At 43.9% G+C, this 22,587-nt stretch overlaps 2 protein-coding genes across 2 annotated transcripts in view; both read left to right on the top strand.

Annotated features, from left to right (window-relative positions):
* Window positions 1–8,362, top strand: part of HEBP1 (heme binding protein 1) — a 39,999-nt gene extending 31,637 nt beyond the window's left edge. Inside the window, exon 4 of the mRNA XM_040235223.1 lies at window positions 7,737–8,362. Coding sequence (XP_040091157.1) covers window positions 7,737–7,914 — 178 coding nt within the window. The 3' untranslated portion in view covers window positions 7,915–8,362. The remainder of the gene's footprint in view (window positions 1–7,736) is intronic.
* Window positions 8,363–16,374: 8,012 nt separating this feature from the next.
* On the top strand, window positions 16,375–16,909 carry LOC120858873 (protein transport protein Sec61 subunit beta-like). The gene has a single exon (XM_040235221.1). The coding sequence runs from the start codon at window positions 16,425–16,427 to the stop codon at window positions 16,713–16,715; it is 291 nt and encodes a 96-aa protein (XP_040091155.1). The 5' UTR covers window positions 16,375–16,424; the 3' UTR covers window positions 16,716–16,909.
* Window positions 16,910–22,587: the final 5,678 nt, after the last annotated feature.

Genomic DNA, 22,587 nt, shown 5'->3' with positions numbered 1-22,587 from the left:
AAGCCAGGTCTGTGGAAGTTTCCTTTATTGCAATTGAAAGGAACTTCTCTCTTCTCCTAAACAGAGGAGAGTGTCTAGCACAGCTTGGTGATTTTTTTTTTTTAACCTGCTTATTATCTCTGATAGGCTTTCTTGGATTTCAGTCCCTGGGTCGGAAAGATGCCCTGAAGAAGGGAATGGCACCCCACTGCAGTATTTTTGCCTGGAAAATTCTGTGGACAGAGGAACCTGGCAGGCTACAGTCCATGGGGTCGCAAAGAGTCGGACACGGCTGAGCAACTAACACTTGGACTTTATCTTTGATGCTTTTAGTATCTGATCATTCCTCCACTTGCCACTTGGTGTCACCGCATAGTCAAGTGTGCATTTAAAAGTACCTTTCTGTGGAAGGCAGTTAATGACACAGCCGAAGGCACAAGCACTGTTTCAAATACACATGGGTGCCAACTCACTTCAGTCATGTCAGCTTCTCTGCGACCCTGTGAACTATAGCCTGCCAGGCTCCTCTGTCCGTGGGATTCTCTAGGCAAGAATACTGAAGTGGATTGCCATGCCCTCCTCATGGAAGGGATTGAACCTATGTCTCCTTCAGCCCCTGCGTTGGGCAGGTGGGTTCTATACCACCAGTGCCACCCAGGAAACCCTTCAGATACACAGTGCATGCATCCTTAACTCAGTCTTCCTGTTTTGTGACTTTGTGATGTCCATTGATTAGTAGTATGTACTAAAAAACAAATGCTGCTTTTTTAATGAATAGAAGTCTATGAGGAATTAAGAGTTAACAGCTGTTCCTCTGGTCTTTTACAAACTGGTGCTTACAAGAGGGGCTTCGGTCATTCATTTCCAGGTGGATGAACCCAAATCAGCAGGGCTAGTGCTGCTGCCTTTAAGTTTCCTGGGAGGTATCGCCAAGTAAACCTCCTCTGCGCTGTGTGTGCCGTGTTCAGTTGCTTCCGTCGCTTCTGACTCTTTTCGACCCAAAGGACTATAGCCCGCCAGGCTCCTCTATCCATTGATTCTCCAGACGAGTACTGGCGTGGGTTGCCGTGCTCTCCTCCAGGGGATCTTCTCCACCCAGGGATCGAACCTGTGTCTCTTAGTTCTCCTGCACTGGCAGCCAGGTTCTTTACCGCTAGCGCCACCTGGGAAGCCCCCAAATCCCCATGCCCTAGTGCAACTCAGATTGCCTCCCCCTGTGTTCTGAGTTCTGCCTTCCTAGAGGCCCCCTCCACCCTCCCCATCCCGTTCAGATCCATCCTGACTCCTCCGTCTTCCACATCAGTTGCTGCTATGCGTTCCCCTCCATCCTTATGACCACGGTCTTCATCATCTCTTGTCTGAACTGTTGCAAGACCTCTTGAGCATTTCTGGTTCTCCCACTTCTGCCCCTTCTGACTTGTCCCTTTGTCTCCTCCAGCCCTAAAGCTAAGGACCACCGATGGTGCTACCACCCCCTTCGACTCTGGTTGTGGGCCTCGCCTGCCTCTGCCTGAGGCACACCCCAAGGTTGGGACCAAGCCCAGGGTAGTAGTAAAACCAGACCGGAGAGGGATAGGCTTTGGGTTGGGTCCCCAAAGGTTCCACCAGGCAGTGAATCCTACCGAGTAAAGAGCCTTGTCGTGGCACATGCTGTCCTCTACAACACAGCCCCGCTCCAGGGTTCCACCTGGCCTCGGAGCATCCCATCCCCACCTCCCAAAGCCCACTTAGACCCACACGTACAACATCCACGACCAGACCTTCACTCACTCACCCAGCGCCTCTCAGCCCTTCCCCCGTCTCTGCTCATTGGCAGCTCTGGGAGGCAGGAGTTTTGGTCCTGTTCATTGCCAGCAACACAAGAGATGCTCCAGCAATAACAGCTTGATGTCACATCCTCCTTGGCCTCCTCCCCTTAATGTTCTAAGTCGGAACCAATCATTCCTTGTTCCTTGCCCGGAGAGCGTTTCGTAGGTACCTCCATTCTAATCTTTTCTCCTGCCCTACGTGATTTTTGTGTTTCTGTCCTGACCACTACGGTCGGACCTTGCCGGGACAGAAGGACTTCCCCATCATCTTTACGGCTCTCTGTTGTCAAGCGCGTGTTTCCTGCTTGGTGATGCTCAGCTTGTTAAGCCTGGCTCCGACGGATCGAATGGAATGCCGTATGGTGTTACGCATCCTTCCCATTGATGTGGAATTATCAGCTCTTTGTCTTAGGCTTCTCTTGCCTAGCACAGGAGCTTCCTGCGTAGCAGACTCTCCGCAAATCTGTGCTGACCTGTAGATTGCGAAAGTTCTAGACCAAATGGTCAGGCTCAGGGTCATTGCATTTCTCCTCTTCCTCACTGCACTCCCTGAAAGATAACACTTGATCATTTTTTGAACTTTGGACCAGAGCTTCCATCTGCTAGCCCGCCTTCATCGTCCCCCTCCACCCCAACTCTTCCGGACCTTTTAGTCAGTTCCTTTTGTATTTCTGGAATCCAGGGTGTGTGTTTTCTTTCTCAGTTCCCATGGCAACCAAATTCTCGGGAATACTGAACTCTGACGTTGAGTAAGATAAAAAAGACAGCCCTGGAGGTGAGCAGCTTTGAAGATGGAGACTTTAGACTCTTGTTAACAGACTTGTATACAGTCTAATGTATAGACTTCTCATTTATTTCTTTTGAGGAGCTCAACGAGCTTACGAGCATTCCTCAACAGGTGCAAACATGCCTGTGGACTTGGAGAATGGGGCACCACATGATTATCTTCCAAGTGCAGTGTGGAAGCTGAGCTCTGAGGAGTGAGGCAGCCAGAGCTGCTTCTTCACATCTTAGGGCCCTGGGCCTGGAAGGGTTTGGTGTCCTGGCTTATTTGTGTGGTTCTGTGGTGGAGGTTTGGGAGGGATGGTTAGACTGAAGGCAGGGAACACACGTGGATCTTTCTGCAGCTCACCCAGCTTTGTTTGTTTCCTTGATGAAGCAATAGGGAAATTTTCATGCTCGTTATGAGCGTGTCAGTCAGCCTGGGAATAAATATCAAGAGTCAAGGGTTTTTATTCCGGTAATGAATGAAAGCGGAGAAGGCAATGGCACCCCACTCCAGTACTCTTGCCTAGAAAATCCCATGGACGGAGGAGCCTAGAAGGCTGCAGTCCATGGGGTTGCTGAGGGTCAGACACGACTGAGCGACTTCAGTTTCACTTTCCTCTTTCATGCACTGGAGAAGGAAATGGCAACCCACTCCAGTGCTCTTGCCTGGAGAATCCCAGGGACGGGGGAGCCTGGTGGGCTGCCATCTGTGGGGTCGCACAGAGTCGGACACGACTGAAGCGACTTAGCAATGAATGAAAGAATCCCTGAATGATGATGTTCTCCACATCACTCTGCTGAGTCTCCCTGGACTCAGACGGCTCCTTCTCAGTGGCCTTTTCTGAGTCCTCACCCTCCTCCCACCATCTGGGGATTAGGATTCCCGAGAACAGTGCGCCTGTTTGCTCATCACCTGGCCTTGTCTGCCTCTTGGCCATGACCACAGCCAGCACTCACTCACAGGTGACGCCCAGGTGTCTGTCACTGGACTCGTCTTTTTCCCCAATTGTTTCTCTGACTCTAGTTCTTTCCAGAGGCTGAGATTTCACAATGCCTTCCATGTGCTTAGGGGCACAGTGACTATTGCATGAATGTGGTTCATTCCTAAGAGACACCTTCATATCAACATGTACCAAACCAGATGATGAACCCACCCACCCTTCCTCTCCAAAGGAACCCTTCAGAATCCCTCTTCTGGTTGGTGGCATCTGTTTCCACTCAGAGACTTAACTGGAAGCCCTCGAGAATCCTCCCTTCTCCCCACCCATCGCCCTGGCCTCCCCACCCTCCAACTCACATCTGAAACTTGCCTTTGTCCAGGCTTTCATTTTCTCACATTTGGCTGTTCCTAGCCTCCATGTCTCCCTTCCCCATCCCTCTACCACTTCCAGAGGGGTCTCTTCAAACTGCAGTCTGATAATGGCAGTCGCTTAACCTCTTTTACAGGGGTGGGTGGGGAGTGCCACATGTTACAGCATGCAGGAGTTTAGTTCACTGACCAGGGATCGAACCCGCGCCCCTGCAGTGGAAGCACAATTCTTAACCACTGGACCATCAGGGAAGTCCCTAGTCCCTTAACTTTAAAACCCCTTCCATCTTTGTCCTTAGCATGACCTTCAACATGACCCTAGTCAGTCCACTTCCTTTGAATTCTCACCACTGTGCCCTTAGTAGGTGCTTCAGATTTTATTCTACAAGTTAGTGAATATGGAGACCAACAGATTCAGTGCCCTCATCTTTAGGTCTATCAGCCTAAAGACAACAACTTTGATTGTTTATCGCAAAATTGTTCATTTAGCCAAGGGGTCTAATATATGTGTTAGGTCAGCATATGCTGGTGGACAAAGAGTGACCAGGATCACTGCCCTCATGGGGCGTGAGTCTCCCTACCACGGAACTCAGACCATAAACAATGAATAATTTATATAGCATGTTAGAATAAATTATGTAGTATTCAATATGTTAGAAGTTGAGAAGTGCTAAATAAACAAAAGGATAGGAGAGAAGGAGGAAAGAAACAGAGGGAGGAAGGGTAAGGGAAGAATGGGGAAGGGGAATACTATTAGACGATAAAAAGCATTTTGAGAGGAGGCCTCACTGAGAAAATGAGATTGTCATTTGAGCCAGGTCTTCGTTATTAGGCCCTGGGTTCTGGATCTTACTCTCAGTTGCCATCCCGTCCCTCACCTTGGGAGTCAGGGAGTTGAACAGCTGTTGTGAGCGGACTGTAAAGTACAGTGACAACAATACCTGCTGTTTGCTGTGAACTTCCTCTGTGATGGGCATGAGGCTGAGTCGTTTGCAGGGTCTTCTCGTCTGTCATCTTCACAGCAGTTCTCTGAGATTGACACCCTCATCCCTACTGAGCAGATGAAGGACCAGAAGGCTAGAGACATTAAAGCACTTCCCCAAGACCAGGAGCTAGACAGACAATAGCAGAGCTAAGATGTGAGCCCACAACTATCCGTTTTGCCTCCAGCTGATGAATGAAGAAGGTTGAGGACCAACCACTACTTTGAGTGTTTCTAGAAACCAGTAGCTTAAAGAGCCAACATCGTCCATCTTCATAGAAAACAGCTCAGTATCAGTATATGAGAGGGGGCCGCAGAGGCACTAAATTCCTGCCCCCCGCCCCGTTCAGCATTTGATTGGTTGCAGACAGGTGGTCCTCATCTACAGACATTCTTTGAAAATAAGTACAGCATCTTACGGGCTTTTATTGCCAAACTAGTATCTCCTTAATGTTCACCCTCTGTCTCCTCATCCAGTTTTATCTCACTGGTGCCTTGGTGAAGCTAGAACTCATCTTTCTCCGTCAACCTTACACTCTTTCTTGCATAGACTTGCAGAACTAACCGTCACGTCTCCCAAATTGGTCTCAGCCCTGTGTTCCATAGCTGTTACCTAGACACTGGAATAACCAGCTCCTTCAAGATGAAATCCTGGGTATCTGCAGATCAGTAGCCCTGTGATGTATGTGCTGAATGCTCAGCAAGCCTGACTAACCGCTCATAAAAGAGCAAAGCGTGAGTCAGAGAACCCCACCAAAAATAATGCATTTGGCCGAATCTTGGCTTGGTGTGGATTCAGGCCTTTGAGTCATAAAGCTCATTAGAAATGGGGATGTCCTTTGACTCTAATAAAGATTTTAGTGCAGCCCAGATTTAGAGTGGTATATTTAGGGGAGGTCGCAGGATTAATCTTTGGAGCAGAGGCAATGACGTAAGGAGAGAGTCATAGTCTTAAAAAGATGAGCTTTATTGTTTCTCTGTCTCCACCTTCTGCCATCAAGAGAAATGCCTGATTTAGGAAAATTCTCTTTACTTACTAGAAAATGAAGGCTTTCCTGATTTGAGCAGCAGAAGGGGTTTGTTGAATCTTCCCTGGTAGCTCAGATGGCAGAGAATCTGCCCACAATGCAGGAGACCCAGGTTCGATCCCTGGATGGGGAAGATCCCCTGGAGTAGGAAATGGCAACGCACTTCAGTATCCTTGCCTGGAAAATTCTGTAGACAGAGGAGCCTGGTGGGCTACAGTCCATGGAGTCACAAAGAGCCAGACATGACTGAGCAACTAACACACACACACACACGAGGATTTATTGGGCTTCCCAGGTGGCACTAGTAGTAAAGAACCCACCTGCCAATTCAAGAGACGTAAAAGACAGGGGTGTCAGAAAGATCCCCTAGAGGAGAGTATGGCAACCCATTTCCGTATTCTTGCCTGGAAAATCTCATGGACAGAGGAGCCTGGTGGGCTGCAGTCCGTGAGGTCGCAAAGAGTCAGACATGACTGAGCAACTTAGCATGCATGCATGCAGGGATTTATTACAAGTGATTTCTTGGCACATGCTTCAATCTTGCCTTGGAGCCCTCCCAGGGCTTCCTCGGGTCCCTGTCTTTGGCTGCTCTGTATTTTAGCAAAGCTGCTACTTGTCCCAGGTGGGATGTGTGAGAATCCAGTGCCCCATCTCCACCCTAACAACCCTGGTCCTCCCCCATCCCCTCCACCTCTCCCCCCACCCCCACCCCAGCTGGAGACAGAGAGGCAGCTGGGGCAGCAGAGGGAGCTAGAGAAAACAATGAAGACTTGGCCTTGGGAAAAGTTGGCCTCCCATCTCTTGGGGAAATTTCAGGAAGGGAAAGGAAACTCACCTTTAGTACAGTACTGGTTCCAGGAACCCCGCCATTACCAAAATCCAAGGATGCTCGAGTCCCTTATATAAAATGGCATATAATCCTTCTGTATGCTTTAAATCATCTCTAGATTACTTATAATACCTATCACTATAAATGCTATGTCAGTAGTTGATATGTGTCATTGTGCTCAGTCACTCAGTCGTGTCTGACTCTTTGTGAACCTATGGACAGACTGTAGCCCACCAGGCTCCTCTGTCCATGGGATTCTCCAGGCAAGAATACTGGAGTGGATTGCCGCTTCCTCCTCAAGGGGATCTTCCCGGCCCAGGGATCAAACCCTTGTCTCCTGAGTCTCCTGCATTGCAGGGGGATTCTTTACCACTGAGCCACCAAATAGTTGGTGGCAGGTGGCAAGTTGAAAGTTTTGCTTTTTGAAACTTTCTGGAAGGTTTTTTTCCCCCCTAAATATTTTCAATCTGCCATTGATTGAGTCTGCAAGCCCAGAACCCACCAATAAAGAGGGCCGATGGTACTGTGTTTCAGGTTCCACGTTAGTTTTTTTATACCCGTGCTTGTAGTTAATGTTCATAATTAATTGGAAGGAAAAGGAAGCATACTCCAATTTGGGGTTCTCAGGTGGTGCTAGTGATAAAGAACACACCTGCCAACGCAGGAGACATAAGAGACTCAGGTTCAGTCCCTGGGTCTGGAAGATCCCCTGGAGGAAGAAATAGCAACCACTCCAGTATTCTTGCTGGGAAATCCCGTGGACAGAGGAGCCTGGAGGGCTACAGTCCATGGGGTTGCAGAGGGTTGGACATGACTAAAGTGACTTAGCACGCATGCACCCGAATTTTACACAGGATGCTCTGAGGCTCAGTGAGCTTCAGTCCACCCCAGTAGGAAGGGGCAAATGCGAAGTCTTACCACTATAGCCTACTTGTTGTAAATAAGAGTGATGAGTGACTTTTTTGGAAAAAAAATCCCCCCTCTCTCTGAGACTCTGCCCTTTCTTAACCTGCAACTTGCTCTGTGTCCCCAGGCAGTTTGGTGGTTATGCTAAGGCAGCTGATTACGCTGCCCAAGCCGCCCAGCTGCGGTCCGCCCTGGAGAGTACAGCCACGTACCAGACGGACTTCTACTTCTGCACCGGGTATGACCCTCCCATGAAGCCCTACGGACGTCGCAACGAGGTCTGGCTGGTGAAGAGCAGTGAATGAGTCATTGGCTGAACCCCGAGCTCCGAGGGTGTCTGCATCTGTGCCCACTTCCCCTGGGAGGAAGCAGCGCCCCCGTGCCGCTCCAGCAGAACCAACTTCCCTTCAGAGCCAGTCACTGCCAATTTCCTGAGATAAGCACGGTCCAGATGCTGAGGCTCTGTTTCTCTTGGTGGGAAATAATGTACCCAGGATACACGTGTGTTCTTCTAACGCATGTGTCTATAATTGACTTATAGACAATCCAGTGGTAGGCCAGAAAAACCCAGCAGCATTTTTCCAGCTCTCTGGATCCCCTAAAAACAGATTTTTAAAAATCATTAAAACTGTATTTTGTTAATCCACGAAGAAGTGTGATTTACACATGATCTTTCCTATGTAATTCTTAGAAGAGCTTTCTTTAAAAAGAAACCAAAAATAAATATCTTTGCCTTGAAACAGCTGAAACAAATCCTGTTGTTGTTTAGTCACTTTCTCTTCTATCCCCAAAAACCCCAAACAGTGGAACATCCTCAGATGACAAAAGGACGACTTTCAGTCTCCTGCCCCGTGGTGAGGACACAGGTAATGGGATGGCAAACAGTGAATTAAGAAAAGACAGGGACAGCAGCCAAGGAAATATCAATAGGTTGTGTATCTTCATTCTGGATTAAATAGTGAAAAATGGAACAGAGACCAAGGTGGCTGATTGTCAAGCTGTGGCCTAGTAAAGCAGTCTTTTTTCCCAACTTCAGCCCCCTTTCTTGTCTGCATATTTCCCAAAATAGAGGCTGATGAGAAGACCTTGCTCATCCCCTCTCCTCCTCTTACTAGGGCCTAAAGTAGAACATATGGCCAATATTTTAGATTTAGATTGTTGTGTGATTAAGTTGTAAAAAGTAGACAGTAGAGATATTAGCAAATATTCAAACTGTGCTCTAGATGTAATGCTCAGGTTCACAGCCTGAAGGCTGCAGGCTCTCTGGAGCTGCACATACAAGGATGCTCTGCATTCCACCACAAACCCTCTTCCCATGCCATTAATATTCTTATATGCAACTCAACAACAAAGAACAAACAACCGACTCGAAAAATGGATGGAAGACCTATAGACATTTCTCCAAAGAAGAAATACAGATGGCCAACAGGCACATGAGAAGGTGTCCAACATCGCTAATTATTAGAGAAATGCAAGTCAAAACTACAATGAGGTACCACCTCACACAGGTCAGAATGGCCATCATTAAAAAGTCTATAAATAACAAAGGCTGGAGAGGGTGTGGAGAAAAGGGAACCCTCCTACACTGTTGGTGGGAATGTAAGTTTGTGTACCCAACAGTAAGGAGGTTGCTCAGAAAGCTAAAAATAGAATTATTGTATGATCCAGCAATCCCTCTCCTTGGCATATATCCAGACAAAACTAAAATTTAAAAGCCGCTATGTCCATAGCAGCACTGTTTACAAAAGCTAAAACAGAAACAGCCTAAATGTCCATCAGTAGATGAATGGATAAACGAGATGTCAGGCTTCCCCGGAGGCTTAGTGGTAAAGAATCCTCCTGCCAGTGCAGGAGACACGGGTTTGACTCCCAGTCCAGGAAGATCCCACCTACTGCGGAGCAACTAAGCCCGTGAGCCACAACTATGGAGCCAGTGCTCTGAAGCCCAGAAGACACAACTATTGAGCCCATGTGCTGCGACTGCTGAAGCTCTCACATCCTAGAGCACGTGCTCCACAAGAGAAGCCACTGCAATGGGAAGCCCAGGAAGCACAACTAGAAAGTAGCCCCCACTCACCACAACTAGGAAGAAAGCCTGAACAACGAGAAGCCAGCACAGCCAAAAATAAGTAAAATTATTTTTTTAAAACTCCAAAACTAGTGTTTAAAAAAAATATACACACACACAATGGAATATTACTCAGCCATAAAAAATGAAATAATGCCATTTGCACCAACATGAATGCAACTAGAGATTATCATAGTAAGTGAAGTAAATCAAAAAGAGAAAGACAAATACCATATGGTATCACTTATATATGGCATATAAAATATGGCACAAATGAGCCTATTTATGAAGCAAGCAATCGCTAACAGAACAGACTGGTAGTTGCCAAGGAAGAGAAAGTTGAGGGAGGCGTGGAGTAGGAAGATTGAGGTTAACAGATATAAGCTAAAGAGTGGATAAACAACAAGGCCCTAATGTATAACACAGAGAACGATATTCAATATCCTATGATAAACCATAATGGAAATGAATATTTTTTAAAGTATACATGTACATATATATACATATATATGTTGGAGAAGGAAATGGCAACCCACTCCAGTGTTCTTGCCTGGAGAATTCCACGGACGGAGGAGCCTGGTGGGCTGTAGTCCACGGGGTTGCAAAGAGTCAGATACAACTGAGCCACTAACACATACACACACACATATATATGTATAAATGAATAACTGCTGTACAGTAGAAATTAATATTTCTGTAAATCAACTATACTTCAATAAAAAATATTGATTAGAAAAATAAAACATCCCTCAAGAAAAAAAAAATTATCCTTGTATGTTTTGTGATCACACCCCCTAAACTTTGTCCTGTATACACCACAGCATAATTCCACACTCTCCTGCTTCCACAAATACTTAGGGGCCATCAGGTAATTGTCTATACTGTGCAATGCTTGGCTGAGCTCAGGGTCATCACATTTTTAAGACCTCCTTCATTTACATTTGGCTTCTCCACTCTTGAGTAATGTTACTTTGATCTTGAGCACTGTAATTAAAGGTTCATAGCATGCCACACAGATGGGTATTTATTTGATTGGATGCCATAGGTTTTGCCTTCGAATTTATATCCTTGACAAGCTCTAGGTTTTCCTTGAAAGTATTTGGTTTCTATAGCAACCATAATCCTCTAGGAATAAGAAGATAGACTGAAGCAGTATCTACACATGCAGAATCAGAAACCAATCCATACAAGGTGGAAAATGGCCAGGGTAGACTGAAGGTGTGGGCTGCATAGAGTCATCTCATAATCAAACATGGAGTAAAATCTGAATCACCTTTTCTTGGCAATGAGTTAATTCAGTCGCTTCAGTCATGTCTGACTCTGCGATCCCATGGATTGTAGCGTGCCAGTCTCCACTGTCAATGGGAACCTCCAGGGGAGAATACTGGAGTGGGTTGCCATGCCCTCCTCCAGGGGATCTTCCTGACCCAGGGATCGAACCTGTCTTTTATATCTCCTACATTGGCAGGCAGATTCTTTCCCACTAGAGCCACCTGGGAAGCCCAGACTTTCATCAAAAAGTCATTTTATGTGCTGGCTCAGACACAGCCTTTTCTCACATCATGCCTCTTCCTCTCTCTTGGGTTCCCTTCCCTCTAGCAGAACCAGAATAAATGCTGGTTCCCCTGCAATGTCCCCTACTTTCATGCTCCATGACTTTGCTTACCTTGCCTCCCACACCTAGAATCCACCTATCTATCCTCTACCCATCTTTCAAGTCCCAGCTCAAGAGTCTTTGAATCTGTTAGAATAGGACAAAGGAGTCCAGAATGGGGCTGGCTAAAAGACAAGAAAGGGAAAACCCCTCAAAAATAGAGCCAAGGAAGGTCCGAGGACCAGAGTGAGGACCTCAGGTAGAACAAACAGCTCTCCTGGCTAGCCCAATTTACATAGGGAAGGCCCAGGGGGAGGAGAAAAAACATATAAAAAGAGGAGCCAAAAGGCCGGGGGTCTCTCTCTCCCTCTCTTCTCTTGGGTTGGCATGCCCTCATGCCTCGAGGATGTATTTTCCTTTATTTTCTAAATGAAACTGAGCTGTAACACTATCACTGTGACACGGTCTCCAGTTACATCCCTCTTCCTTAGTGACTTATAGCCCCCAGTCACCCCGCAGAGCAAGGGCAAGAAAGGGAATACTGCCTGCCATGTCAGTAAACAGAGGCTGTCATGGTCACCAGCCAGTGAGCCCTGGGGGAACTCAGGAAGAAGAATACCTGCCATCTAGTCACCATCAGACTGCAGCCTCCCATCAAGTAAATGATTTTAGTGAGCCCAGACTCTTGCATCTTCCCATACAAAGAACAATGCTAAATTCCTTAACTTATTTTCCTTTTAATTCACAATAATCTCTTGACTACCTGCCCTTTGTTCAGACTACCAGCTCTTTGTTGCAAAACTTGTGTAACCTAGCTCCTCTGCCTCCTCAGACCAGTTCTCTCAGGGTTACTTGAGATACTGCCTCCTGGGTTTGAAGTCCTAAAAATTCCTGCCGAATAAAACATAACTCAACGTTCAGGTTGTGAATACTTTTTAAGTCTACAAGGGTATGTGTACAATAGATGCTCGGTCTTAATGTAAATCAGCTGGATTTTTTAAAATCAGAGTTATTGATCGCTAGCATTAAGCATTCGCCATGTTCCAGGCACTACACAAACTTGTTACATGAATTCCCTTTTTATTAGACCCCACAATGCTATGAGGGAGTCACAGACAATACCCCATTTACAGATAAGCTAGGGCAGCCCAGAGAGATTCATTAACATGCTCTAGGCTACACAGATGATACTCAGCAGAGCCAGAATTTGAACTTGGGCAGTTTAACTCCAAGACCAAATACACTGAACTCTCAGTTTAGTGTCTGTTTCCCTTGTCTGGCAAGAAAGGTAATGAGGCAGAATGTGACTCTACAAGTGAGTGTACGAGGTGGATGCTCCCTCCTCCCTGTATCATTTATTCTGAGGCTCAGCCAATGTGGCAGTGCTGTGATCCCTGTCTCTAGGGCATAAGCCGCTGCCTGGAGTGTAGATGAACAAATTCCATGAGCTTATTACTCTAGAAACAGCACAGAGAACAGCAGCAACCTATTTGCTACCTGTCAGATCACCAACCTTGTCTATCCTCTCTCTTGATTAAAAGTCAGATAAAAGAAGTTCTTGTGACCCCAATACTAACAGAGGACCATCATCCCTCCTTAAACAATGTCTATAACATAGGGACTTTTTCTTCCAGTTTTAATGAGATATAATTGACATAATGGACTTCCCTGGTGGCTCAGATGGTAAAGCGTCTGTCTAGAATGCGGAAGACCTGGGTTCAATCCCTGGGTTGGGAAGATCCCTTGGAGAAGGAAATGGCAATCCACTCCAGTACTCTTCCAGTGCCTGGAAAATCCTGTGGACGGAGGAGCCTGGTAGGCTACAGTCCATGGGGTCACAAAGAGTCAGACACGACTGAGCGACTTCACTTCACTTCATAATTGACATACAGCACTGTATAACTTTAAGGTGTACTGTATATGATTTGACTTCCATATGTCATTAAATCATTACCACAATAAGTTTAGTGAACATCCATCATCTCATATAGAAACAACTTTAAATGGGAGTTCCCTGGGGGCCTAGTGGTTAGGACTCTGGGCTTTCACTGCCAGGGCCTGGGTTCTGTCCCTGGTTGGGGAACATCCCACACATAGTGTGACAAAAAAAAAAAAAAAAAATGACAGGAAGGGAGAAAAAAAGAAACAACATTAAACAAATAGAAAAATATTTTTTTCCTTTTGATGCTAACTGTTCAGTTCAGTTTAGTTCAGTTCAGTCGCTCAGTCATGTCCGACTCTTTGCAACCCCATGAATTGCAGCACGCCAGGCCTCCCTGTCCATCACCAACTCCCGGAGTTCACTCAGACTCACGTCCATCGAGTCAGTGATGCCATCCAGCCATCTCATCCTCTGTCATCCCCTTCTCCTCCTGCCCCCAATCCCTCCCAGCATCAGAGTCTTTTCCAATGAGTCAACTCTTTGCATGAGGTGGCCAAAGTACTGGAGTTGCAGCTTTAGCATCATTCCCTCCAAAGAAATCCCAGGGCTGATCTCCTTCAGAATGGACTGGTTGGATCTCCTTGCAGTCCAAGGGACTCTCAAGAGTCTTCTCCAACACCACAGTTCAGAAGCATCAATTCTTTGGCGCTCAGCCTTCTTCACAGTCCAACTCTCACATCCATACGTGACCACAGAAAAAACTGTTAACTGGTAACTGTTAGGATTTCCTGTATAACAGACATCAGTGTGAGTTATGTTTATCCTTTTGTAGGGCTTCCCTGGTGGCTCAATGGTAAAGAATCTGCCTGTCAGTGCAGGAGACACGGGTTCTACCTGTTGGATCCTGATCCTTCAAAGCGGGTAGGGAAGATACCCTGAAAAAGAAAATGGCAACTCACTCCAGTATTATTGACTGGGAAATCCCATGGACAGAAAAGCCTGGCGGGCTGGGGTTGCAAAAGAGTCAGGCACAACCTAGCGACTAAACAACAACAACATAATTGCTTTACTATTTGTGTTAGTTTCAGGCGTGCAGCAAAGTGATTTGGTTATACATAAACACATGTATCTATTCTTTTTCAAGTTCTTTTTCCCATTTAGGTTATTACAGAATACTGAGCAGAGTAACACTATTCATTTCTGTACCCTCAGCTCCCAGCAAAAGCTCAGCGTATGAATGTGGGATGAATTAATGTGTTTCCCAATTCATGCAGCAGCTGAAAGCAAGCTGGAAAATGAGGGATGGAGAGAGGTAGTCAGTCCACCTGTTTGCCATCTGGCTTGGTATACGTCTACAATGCCAACAGGAAGTTAAACATTTTTTTTAAAGTACAAAAAGGCAGAAATAAATCTATAAACTCCAGATGTATGGATCCAATGACTTGCTTGACGTTTTCACATAAGTAATTCAGATTTCTCAGATGACACAACCAGAATGGAACTTTTGGTTCAGATTCTTTAATCCCCCCAAATCTTTTCCTTCCTCCTTCTTCCTGGACTCTCTGAACAGCACCACTATTCACAAACTCACTCTAGTCAAAAAGCCAGAAATCATCCTGAGATCAAGACATTTGCCTAAGACCAGAGAACTAGTTCATAGCAAACAGCCAGACTCAAGTCAGAGTGCAAGCAAGAACTCATTTAATAAGGCTAGTATTTTTCAAGTTTTTTCTTACCCCAATCCACAATCAGAATTACATTTTGCCTTTCAACCCAGTACAAGCACTCACACATGTATAACACATGTTTTATGAAGCAATACTTTCCATTACTACCAATGGCAAAGTAAAAGCAGTGGAGAGAAAGAGGGGTGAATAGATGGAGTATAGGTGATTTTTAGAGTAGTGGAGCAATAAATACTATATGACCCTGTAATGATGGATATATGTTATTATACATTTGTCAAAATCCATAGAATTTACAACAGAAAGAACAAGTGTGAACATCATAGACTTCAGAAAATAATTCCATGGACAGAGGAGACTTCCCTGGTAGCTCAGAAGGTAGAATCCACTCCTTTGTCCATGGAATTCTCCAGACAAGAATACTGGAGTGGGTTGCCATTTCCTTTTCCATGGGATAGTCCCAACCCAGGAATCGAACTCAGGTCTTCTGCATTGCAGGCAAATTCTTTACCATCTGAGCCACCGGGAAGCCCTTCAGTTCAGTTCAGTTCAGTTGCTCAGTTGTGTCCGACTCTTTGCAACCCCATGAATTGCAGCACGCCAGGCCTCCCTGTCCATCACCATCTCCCGGAGTTCACTCACACTCACGTCCATCGAGTCGGTGATGCCATTCAGCCATCTCATCCTCGGTCATCCCCTTCTCCTACTGCCCCCAATCCCTCCCAACATCAGAGTCTTTTCCAATGACTCAACTCTTCACATGAGGTGTCCAAAGTACTGGAGCTTCAGCTTTAGCATCATTCCTTCCAAAGAAATCCCAGGGCTGATCTCCTTCAGAATGGACTGGTTGAATCTCCCTGCAGTCCAAGGGACCCTGAAGAGTCTTCTCCAGCACCACAGTTCAAACACATCAGTTCTTCAGCCCTCAGCCTTCTTCACAGTCCAACTCTCACATCCATACATGACCACTGGAAAAACCATAGCCTTGACTAGACGGACCTTAGTTAATAATATATCAATATTAGTTCATCAATAGTACAAATGTACCACACTAATTCAAGCTATTAGTACTCTGGGAAACAAGCGTAGGGAGAAAGAAACGGGGAGAATGGGAAATCTGTATGTTATACTCAATTTTTCTGTAAAACTAAAACTGCTCCTGAAAAAAAAGTCTATTGGGAATTCCCTGACTGCCCAGTGGTTAGGACTCCATGCCTTCACTGCCTGCCTAGGGCACAGGTACAATCCCACAAGCCACACAGCCTAGTCAAAATAAATAAATAAATAATTTTTTAAATTTAAGTCTACTTAAAAAAAAATGACAGAGACAACATTGCATAGTATTTTATTGCTATTCATATAGAATATAAAAATTCTAAATAACACAAACAAAAATTTAGACATGATTGTTACTGAGTGAACAGATGTGCTTACCTGTGTGTAAAATTCATTCCAGTGGACTACCTGAAGACATAATAACATGTACATCTGGTATACTATTGGACCTGGTTCTTTCTCTTTTTAAATCCAACCAAGCTCTCTCTCTGCAGTTCACTTCAGCTCCCTGCCACCCTCCTGTCTTCAACATGCCTGGCCCGGCTCCCGGTGGCACTAACGTGGGCTCCTCAGGGCGCTCTCCCAGCAAAGCAGTGGCAGCCCAGGCGGTGGGCTCCACCGTCCGGCAGAGGAATTATGCCAGCTGTGGAACAAGGAGCGCAGGCCGTACAACCTCAGCAGGCACTGGGGGGATGTGGCAATTCTACACAGAGGATTCACCAGGGCTCAAAGTGGGGCCTGTTTCAGTATTGGTTATGAGTCTTCTGTTCATCGCTTCTGTATTTATGTTGCACATTTGGAGCAAGTACACTCATTCATAGATTTGGCTACATCCATCCGTCTATCATCTGAAGAAGAAAGGAAAAAATCCCAACATATTTTGGACCAAAAACATAGTGATTTTGTGTTCATGAGGAAGAAATTTTCTGCAAGCTTACTGTTTTATAGGGAACTTAATGAGAATTAAAGAATCAATTTTTTTTCTATGGTTAATAAACTTTTTAATTCATTTATACCAAGTCTCATTGTTGATGCCTGACTGCTAGGGCACTTAGTCACTCTTTAGATTTACAAGTAAATATGTTGAAATCATTTCGTGTAGATTTTTTTTTTTTTGGTTGGATTGACAAGTTTCTTACATGACCATCTAGTCATTCAAATCCAAGATGCTGTAATTGACCTTGGCTTGTTTTCTTTTAGGTATTTCCATCCTGATGATTGTCATTTTGAGTGTTCTGTCGTTTTCAAGGAGTGTGCCTATGACTCCATCAGGCAGATCTGTGTTCAGAGGCAGCTGGTACCCAATGGAATCGTCCTAGAAATCATCCAGAAATCTTGGATGAAATGTTTGCTCATTCTGTTCTTTGTCTCTAAAACAACAGATAGTATTTTTGCCTTTTCTTTCTTTCAGTTCTTAATTCTGTGAGTCTAGATGAGGGGTTTCAATCTATTTTATCACTTTTCGATAAACCCCTTTTGAAGTAATTCATTTGATAAATTAGATTTCTTATATAAAATTTTGTTTCATTTTGAAAATTAAAGACCTTAATAATCAGTGTGAGATACCAGAATTTCTAAACTGAGTTGTTACAATTCTAACCAAAAATAAAAATTTTTGAAGTGTCAAAAATAAATAAATAAATAAATCCAACCAAAATTGAAAACCCTAAAAATTCATCCAAATAGGTTGTTGTGATTGGTAATATAGTAATCTTTAATATTTAGCACTGGAAATTTTTCTTTAATCTTAATCTACATGATAAACATAATATCAGTATAAGAATTAAATGAAGTCACTTATTCTCTTCCTTGTTCAATTATTGATTTACAGTTTTGAAAAGCAAGTATCTTTTATTCACGTTTTTCATTCAAGCTTCATATTTTCCTCTAAAAAGTGTGAGTGTGACCACGAGAGAAAAGCGCGATGTAAAAATGCATATCTCTAACTTTATTTCATTCAAACTGACTTTATAACATTCCATTCTATGTATTGCAATCATGTTGAAAATATGCATCAGCTAGAATTACTCCAATTATAAAGAAAATTTAAAGATTTTGGAATGAACGTCCTTTTCAATGGAATGCTGGTGCCTCTGAGATTACCTGATCCTTCAGGGATACATGCCTTTGGCTTCAGCTAGACTGTTTTAGAACTCTTTAGAAATAAACTTGAACTTGTAGAAGACTCATAGCAAAGCAAGTATGTCTTGCATTTGACAAATACATAAATTCTGTTCAGCGAAGATTTGATTGAACTGCTGAAACAAGAGAATCCATTTCCCAGCAAACTTCCATTCCCATGTCTGATCCTTCGGCCATGATTGCTGGGAGGCCGGGGTCAGCTGGTGAGGTTGACCAGAGAACCTACGTGTAGTCGCTTATATAGCTTGGGCTTCTCAGAACAAGGAAGCTGTGTCTCAGGAGAAAGAATCCAGAGCATTCCAAGGGACCAAAACTGAAGCTGGAAGGCACATTTTGACCTAGCCTTGGCAGAAATCGCATATCATTACCTCCACCCCATTTTATTGGTTACAAGAGAATCACTAAGGCCAGCCAGAGCTTCAAGTGGAGGGGAATTCGACCCCATTTCTTGATGAATTACAGCCCTCTTTTAAAACTGCCACATTTCTTGGAATCTTCAAATGTGTTTGACATGTTAAAATATACCATGGTTTTCTTCCAAAATTGTTCTCAAGAATGTTCAAAAAAGCATTTAAAAGTCCACTTTTATCATCCAAATATCATGTAAATATTGGCCAAGTGAGATAGTTTTTCAACTCAAGAAATTGACATCTTATTTCTGAGTTTATATATTATGCTCAGCTTAGTACCTTCTGGCAACCAGGAATTCCACTGTGTGCAGTAAGTGGATATAGTCAGTTCCAACATGTGAACAAAATATGTCTAAAAGTTTTGCTCACTGGCATTTCATTTGATTTCAAGAAATTCATGAGGTTCAAGTAAAATATCTTTAGGTTGCAAAGCTTCATGATGAATAAACCAGGGTTGTTAGCCATTTTCAACCATTTTTTATAACTCTGCCATATTTTTGGTCACATTTGTTGCCTAAGTTTATAACTCCTTTACAGTTTTTCTAGTTTAAACAGTTGAATTAACAATATATTTTTTCCAACTCAGAGATCATACCTAACCCAGTGTGAGTGAAATTAAACAGCACAAGAAATCCTCTACAAATATTGTTTTTTTCAGTCATTTTGAATCTCACCAAAAGTGCTGGTAATTTTCAACAGTGCTTTTATCAAGCTGAATCACAGACTCTACATTATACCGTAACTGTGTTAAAACGTTGCTTCCCTGTATTCTGTAGTAATACAGATTTGATGAACTGTTATGGGATACTAAGAGGTATAATTTTTAATTGTTAGTTGATTTATCATTTTTATCCTCAAAAATCATATCTACTATTCCATGGGGCTTCCCTGGTAGCTCAGTTGTTAAAGAATCTGCCCGCATTGCAGGAGACACGACTTTGATCCCTGGGTCAGGAAGATCCCCTGGAGAACAAAATGACAAACCACCCCAGTATCTTTGCCTGGAAAATTCCATGGACAGAGGAGCCTGGTGTGATCCCATGGGGTCACAAAGAGTTGGGCACAACTGAGCGACTAATACAAAAACAACATATATCCTGAAAGAATGAATTTTTAGCAGCTGTGTGTCTCATTTTGGTTTTTTGTCTTTTTTGCCACCTAAATATATTATTGGGCTCCACTGAGGGTTCAAGTGGGCCTTAGGAAGCATCACTACGAACAAAGATAGTGGAGGTGATGGAATTCAAGTTGAGCTATTTCAAATCTTGAAATGTGATGCTGTGAAAGTGCTGCACTCAATATACCAGCAAATTTGGAAAACTCAGCAGTGGCCACAGGACTGGAAAAGATCAGTTTTCATTCCAATCCCAAAGAAAGACAATGCCAAAGAATGCTCAAACTACTGCACAATTGCACTCATCTCACATGCTAGTAAAGTAATGCTCAAAATTCTCCAAGCCAGGCTTCAGCAATACATGAACCGTGAACTTCCAGATGTTCAAGCTGGTTTTAGAAAAGGCAGAGGAACCAGAGATCAAATTGCTAACATCTGCTGGATCATGGAAAAAGCAAGAGAGTTCCAGAAAAACATCTATTTCTGCTTTATTGACTATGCCAAAGCCTTTGATTGTGTGGATCATAAGAAACTGTGGAAAATTCTGAGAGAGATGGGAATACCAGACCACCTGACCTGCCTCTTGAGAAATCTGTATGCAGGCCAGGAAGCAACAGTTAGAACTGGACATGGAACAACAGACGGGTTCCAAATAGGAATAGGAGTATGTCAAGGCTGTATATTGTCACCCTGCTTATTTAACTTCTATGCAGAGTACATCATGAGAAATGCTGGGCTGGATGAAGCAGAAGCTGGAATCAAGATTGCCGGGAGAAATATCAATAACCTCAGATATGCAGATGACATCACCCTTATGGCAGAAAGTGAAGAACTACAGAGCCTCTTGATGAAAGTGAAAGAGGAGAGTGAAAAAGTTGGCTTAAAGCTCAACATTCAGAAAACTAAGATCACGGCATCTGACCCCATCACTTCATGGCAAATAGATGGGGAAACAGTGGAAACAGTGTCAGACTTTATTTTTCTGGGCTCCAAAATCACTGCAGATGGTGATTGCAGCCATGAAATTAAAAGATGCTTACTCCTTGGAAGAAAAGTTATGACCAACCTAGACAGCATATTCAAAAGCAGAGACATTACATTGTCAACAAAGGTCCATCTAGTCAAGGCTATGATTTTTCCAGTGGTCATGTATGGATGTGAGAGTTGGACTAAGAAAGCTGAGCACCGAAGAACTGATGCTTTTGAACTGTGGTGTTGGAGAAGACTCTTGAGAGTCCCTTGGACTGCAAGGAGATCCAACCAGTCCATCCTAAAGGCGATCAGTCCTGGGTGTTCATTGGAAGGACTGATGCTGAAGCTGAAACTCCAATACTTTGGCCACCTGATTCAAAGAACTGACTCGTGGGAAAAGACCCTGATATTGGGAAAGATTGAGGGCAGGAAGAGAAGGGGATAACAGAGGATGAGAAGGTAGGATGGCATCACTGACTCAATGGACATGGGTTTGGATGGAATCTGGGAGTTGGTGATGGACAGGGAGGCCTGGCGTGCTGCGGTTCATGGAGTTGTAGAGTCAGGCACGACTGAGAGACTGAACTGAACTGAGGGTTCAGTGGTAAAGAATCTACCTGCCAACACTGTAGACACAGGTTTGATTTCTAGGTCGGGCAGATCCTCTGGAGAAGGAAATGGCAATCCATTCCAGTGTTCTTGCCTGGAGAACCCCATGGACAGAAGAGCCTGGTGGGCTACAGTCCATGGAGTCTGCAAAGAGTCGGCCCCAAATTAGCCACTGAACACACACACACACACAGTATATCGCGAAATAGATGATTAGAAGCTTCTTTCATTAATAGTAGATAACAACTTAGAAATCATTGATAAATTCATGTGCTTTACCTTTGGAAATATGAGTGGGATTTAGTGACAAGATACCATGTTGTTTCCCTGGATGTGTTTTAAATTTTGAATATTTTAAGTTTTCATTTATAAAGATTTCATTATAAATTATATGTTGAGTCTCACTTCTGTTAAGTTTTGCATATTTTATTTTTTTTATTTTTTTTTAAGTTTTGCATATTTTAAAAATCACATTTAAATAATCTTCATTATAAAATCTTGCATCTACTTCTTCCTTTTCAGAATACAGCTCAAATAAAATAAATTTTTTTATTAATCAATATTTTTCTCAGTATTGCCATGTTTACACTTCCAGATCCAGAAGTTGAACTGGAACATACCTCTATATTTTTCTCATCATCTGCTTTCTTGTAATAATGATAAAACAACCCACTATAATAGCAATGTATATTAATTAGGGCTTCCCTGGTGGCTCGGTGGTAAAGAATCCGCCTGCCAATGCAAGAGACCCAGATTCAATCCCTGGGTCCGGAAGATCCCCTGGAGAAGAAAATGTCAACCCACTACAGTGTTGTTGCCTGGGAAATTCCATGGGCAGAGGAGCCTGGCAGGGGTTGCAAAGAGTTGGACACAACTTAGTGACTCAACAACAACATATTCATTCAATTAAAATGTTATAATGTGCAAAAACTGGAGAAATCAGATAACTTCCCTCCCCCAAAGTGAGTGAAGTCGCTCAGTCGTGTCCGACTCTTTGTGACCCCGTGGACTGTAGCCCACCAGACTCCTCTGTCCATGGGATTCTCCAGGCAAGAATACTGGACTGGGTTGCCATTTCCTTCTCCAGGGGATCTTCCTGACCCAGGGATTGAACTCAGGTCTCCTGCATTGCAGGCAGACGCTTTAACCTCTGAGCCACCAAATACCCCTATTAATTAAATAAGGCTTGGTTGAGAGTTTTCACAGTTTCCTGACCCAAATAAAATACTGCAATTGTTCACAACTATTAATAACTTCACATTATAAAATGCAATTAAACTCTACAATATTAACATCCTGATAGGAAATTGATCAAGTTAGCTATGATATGCCAGAAAACTGAAGGAGATGACCAGGGCTAGTTACATAATTTGCATCAGTCAGTTTAGTCGCTCAGTTGTATCTGACTCTTTACAACCCCATGGACTCTAGTACGCCAGGCTTCCC

The sequence above is a fragment of the Oryx dammah genome, unplaced genomic scaffold (genome assembly GCF_014754425.2).
Source record: "Oryx dammah isolate SB20612 unplaced genomic scaffold, SCBI_Odam_1.1 HiC_scaffold_29, whole genome shotgun sequence".
In the NCBI taxonomy this organism is placed as follows: Eukaryota; Metazoa; Chordata; class Mammalia; order Artiodactyla; family Bovidae; genus Oryx; species Oryx dammah.
This window is presented reverse-complemented; position numbering and strand designations above follow the sequence as displayed.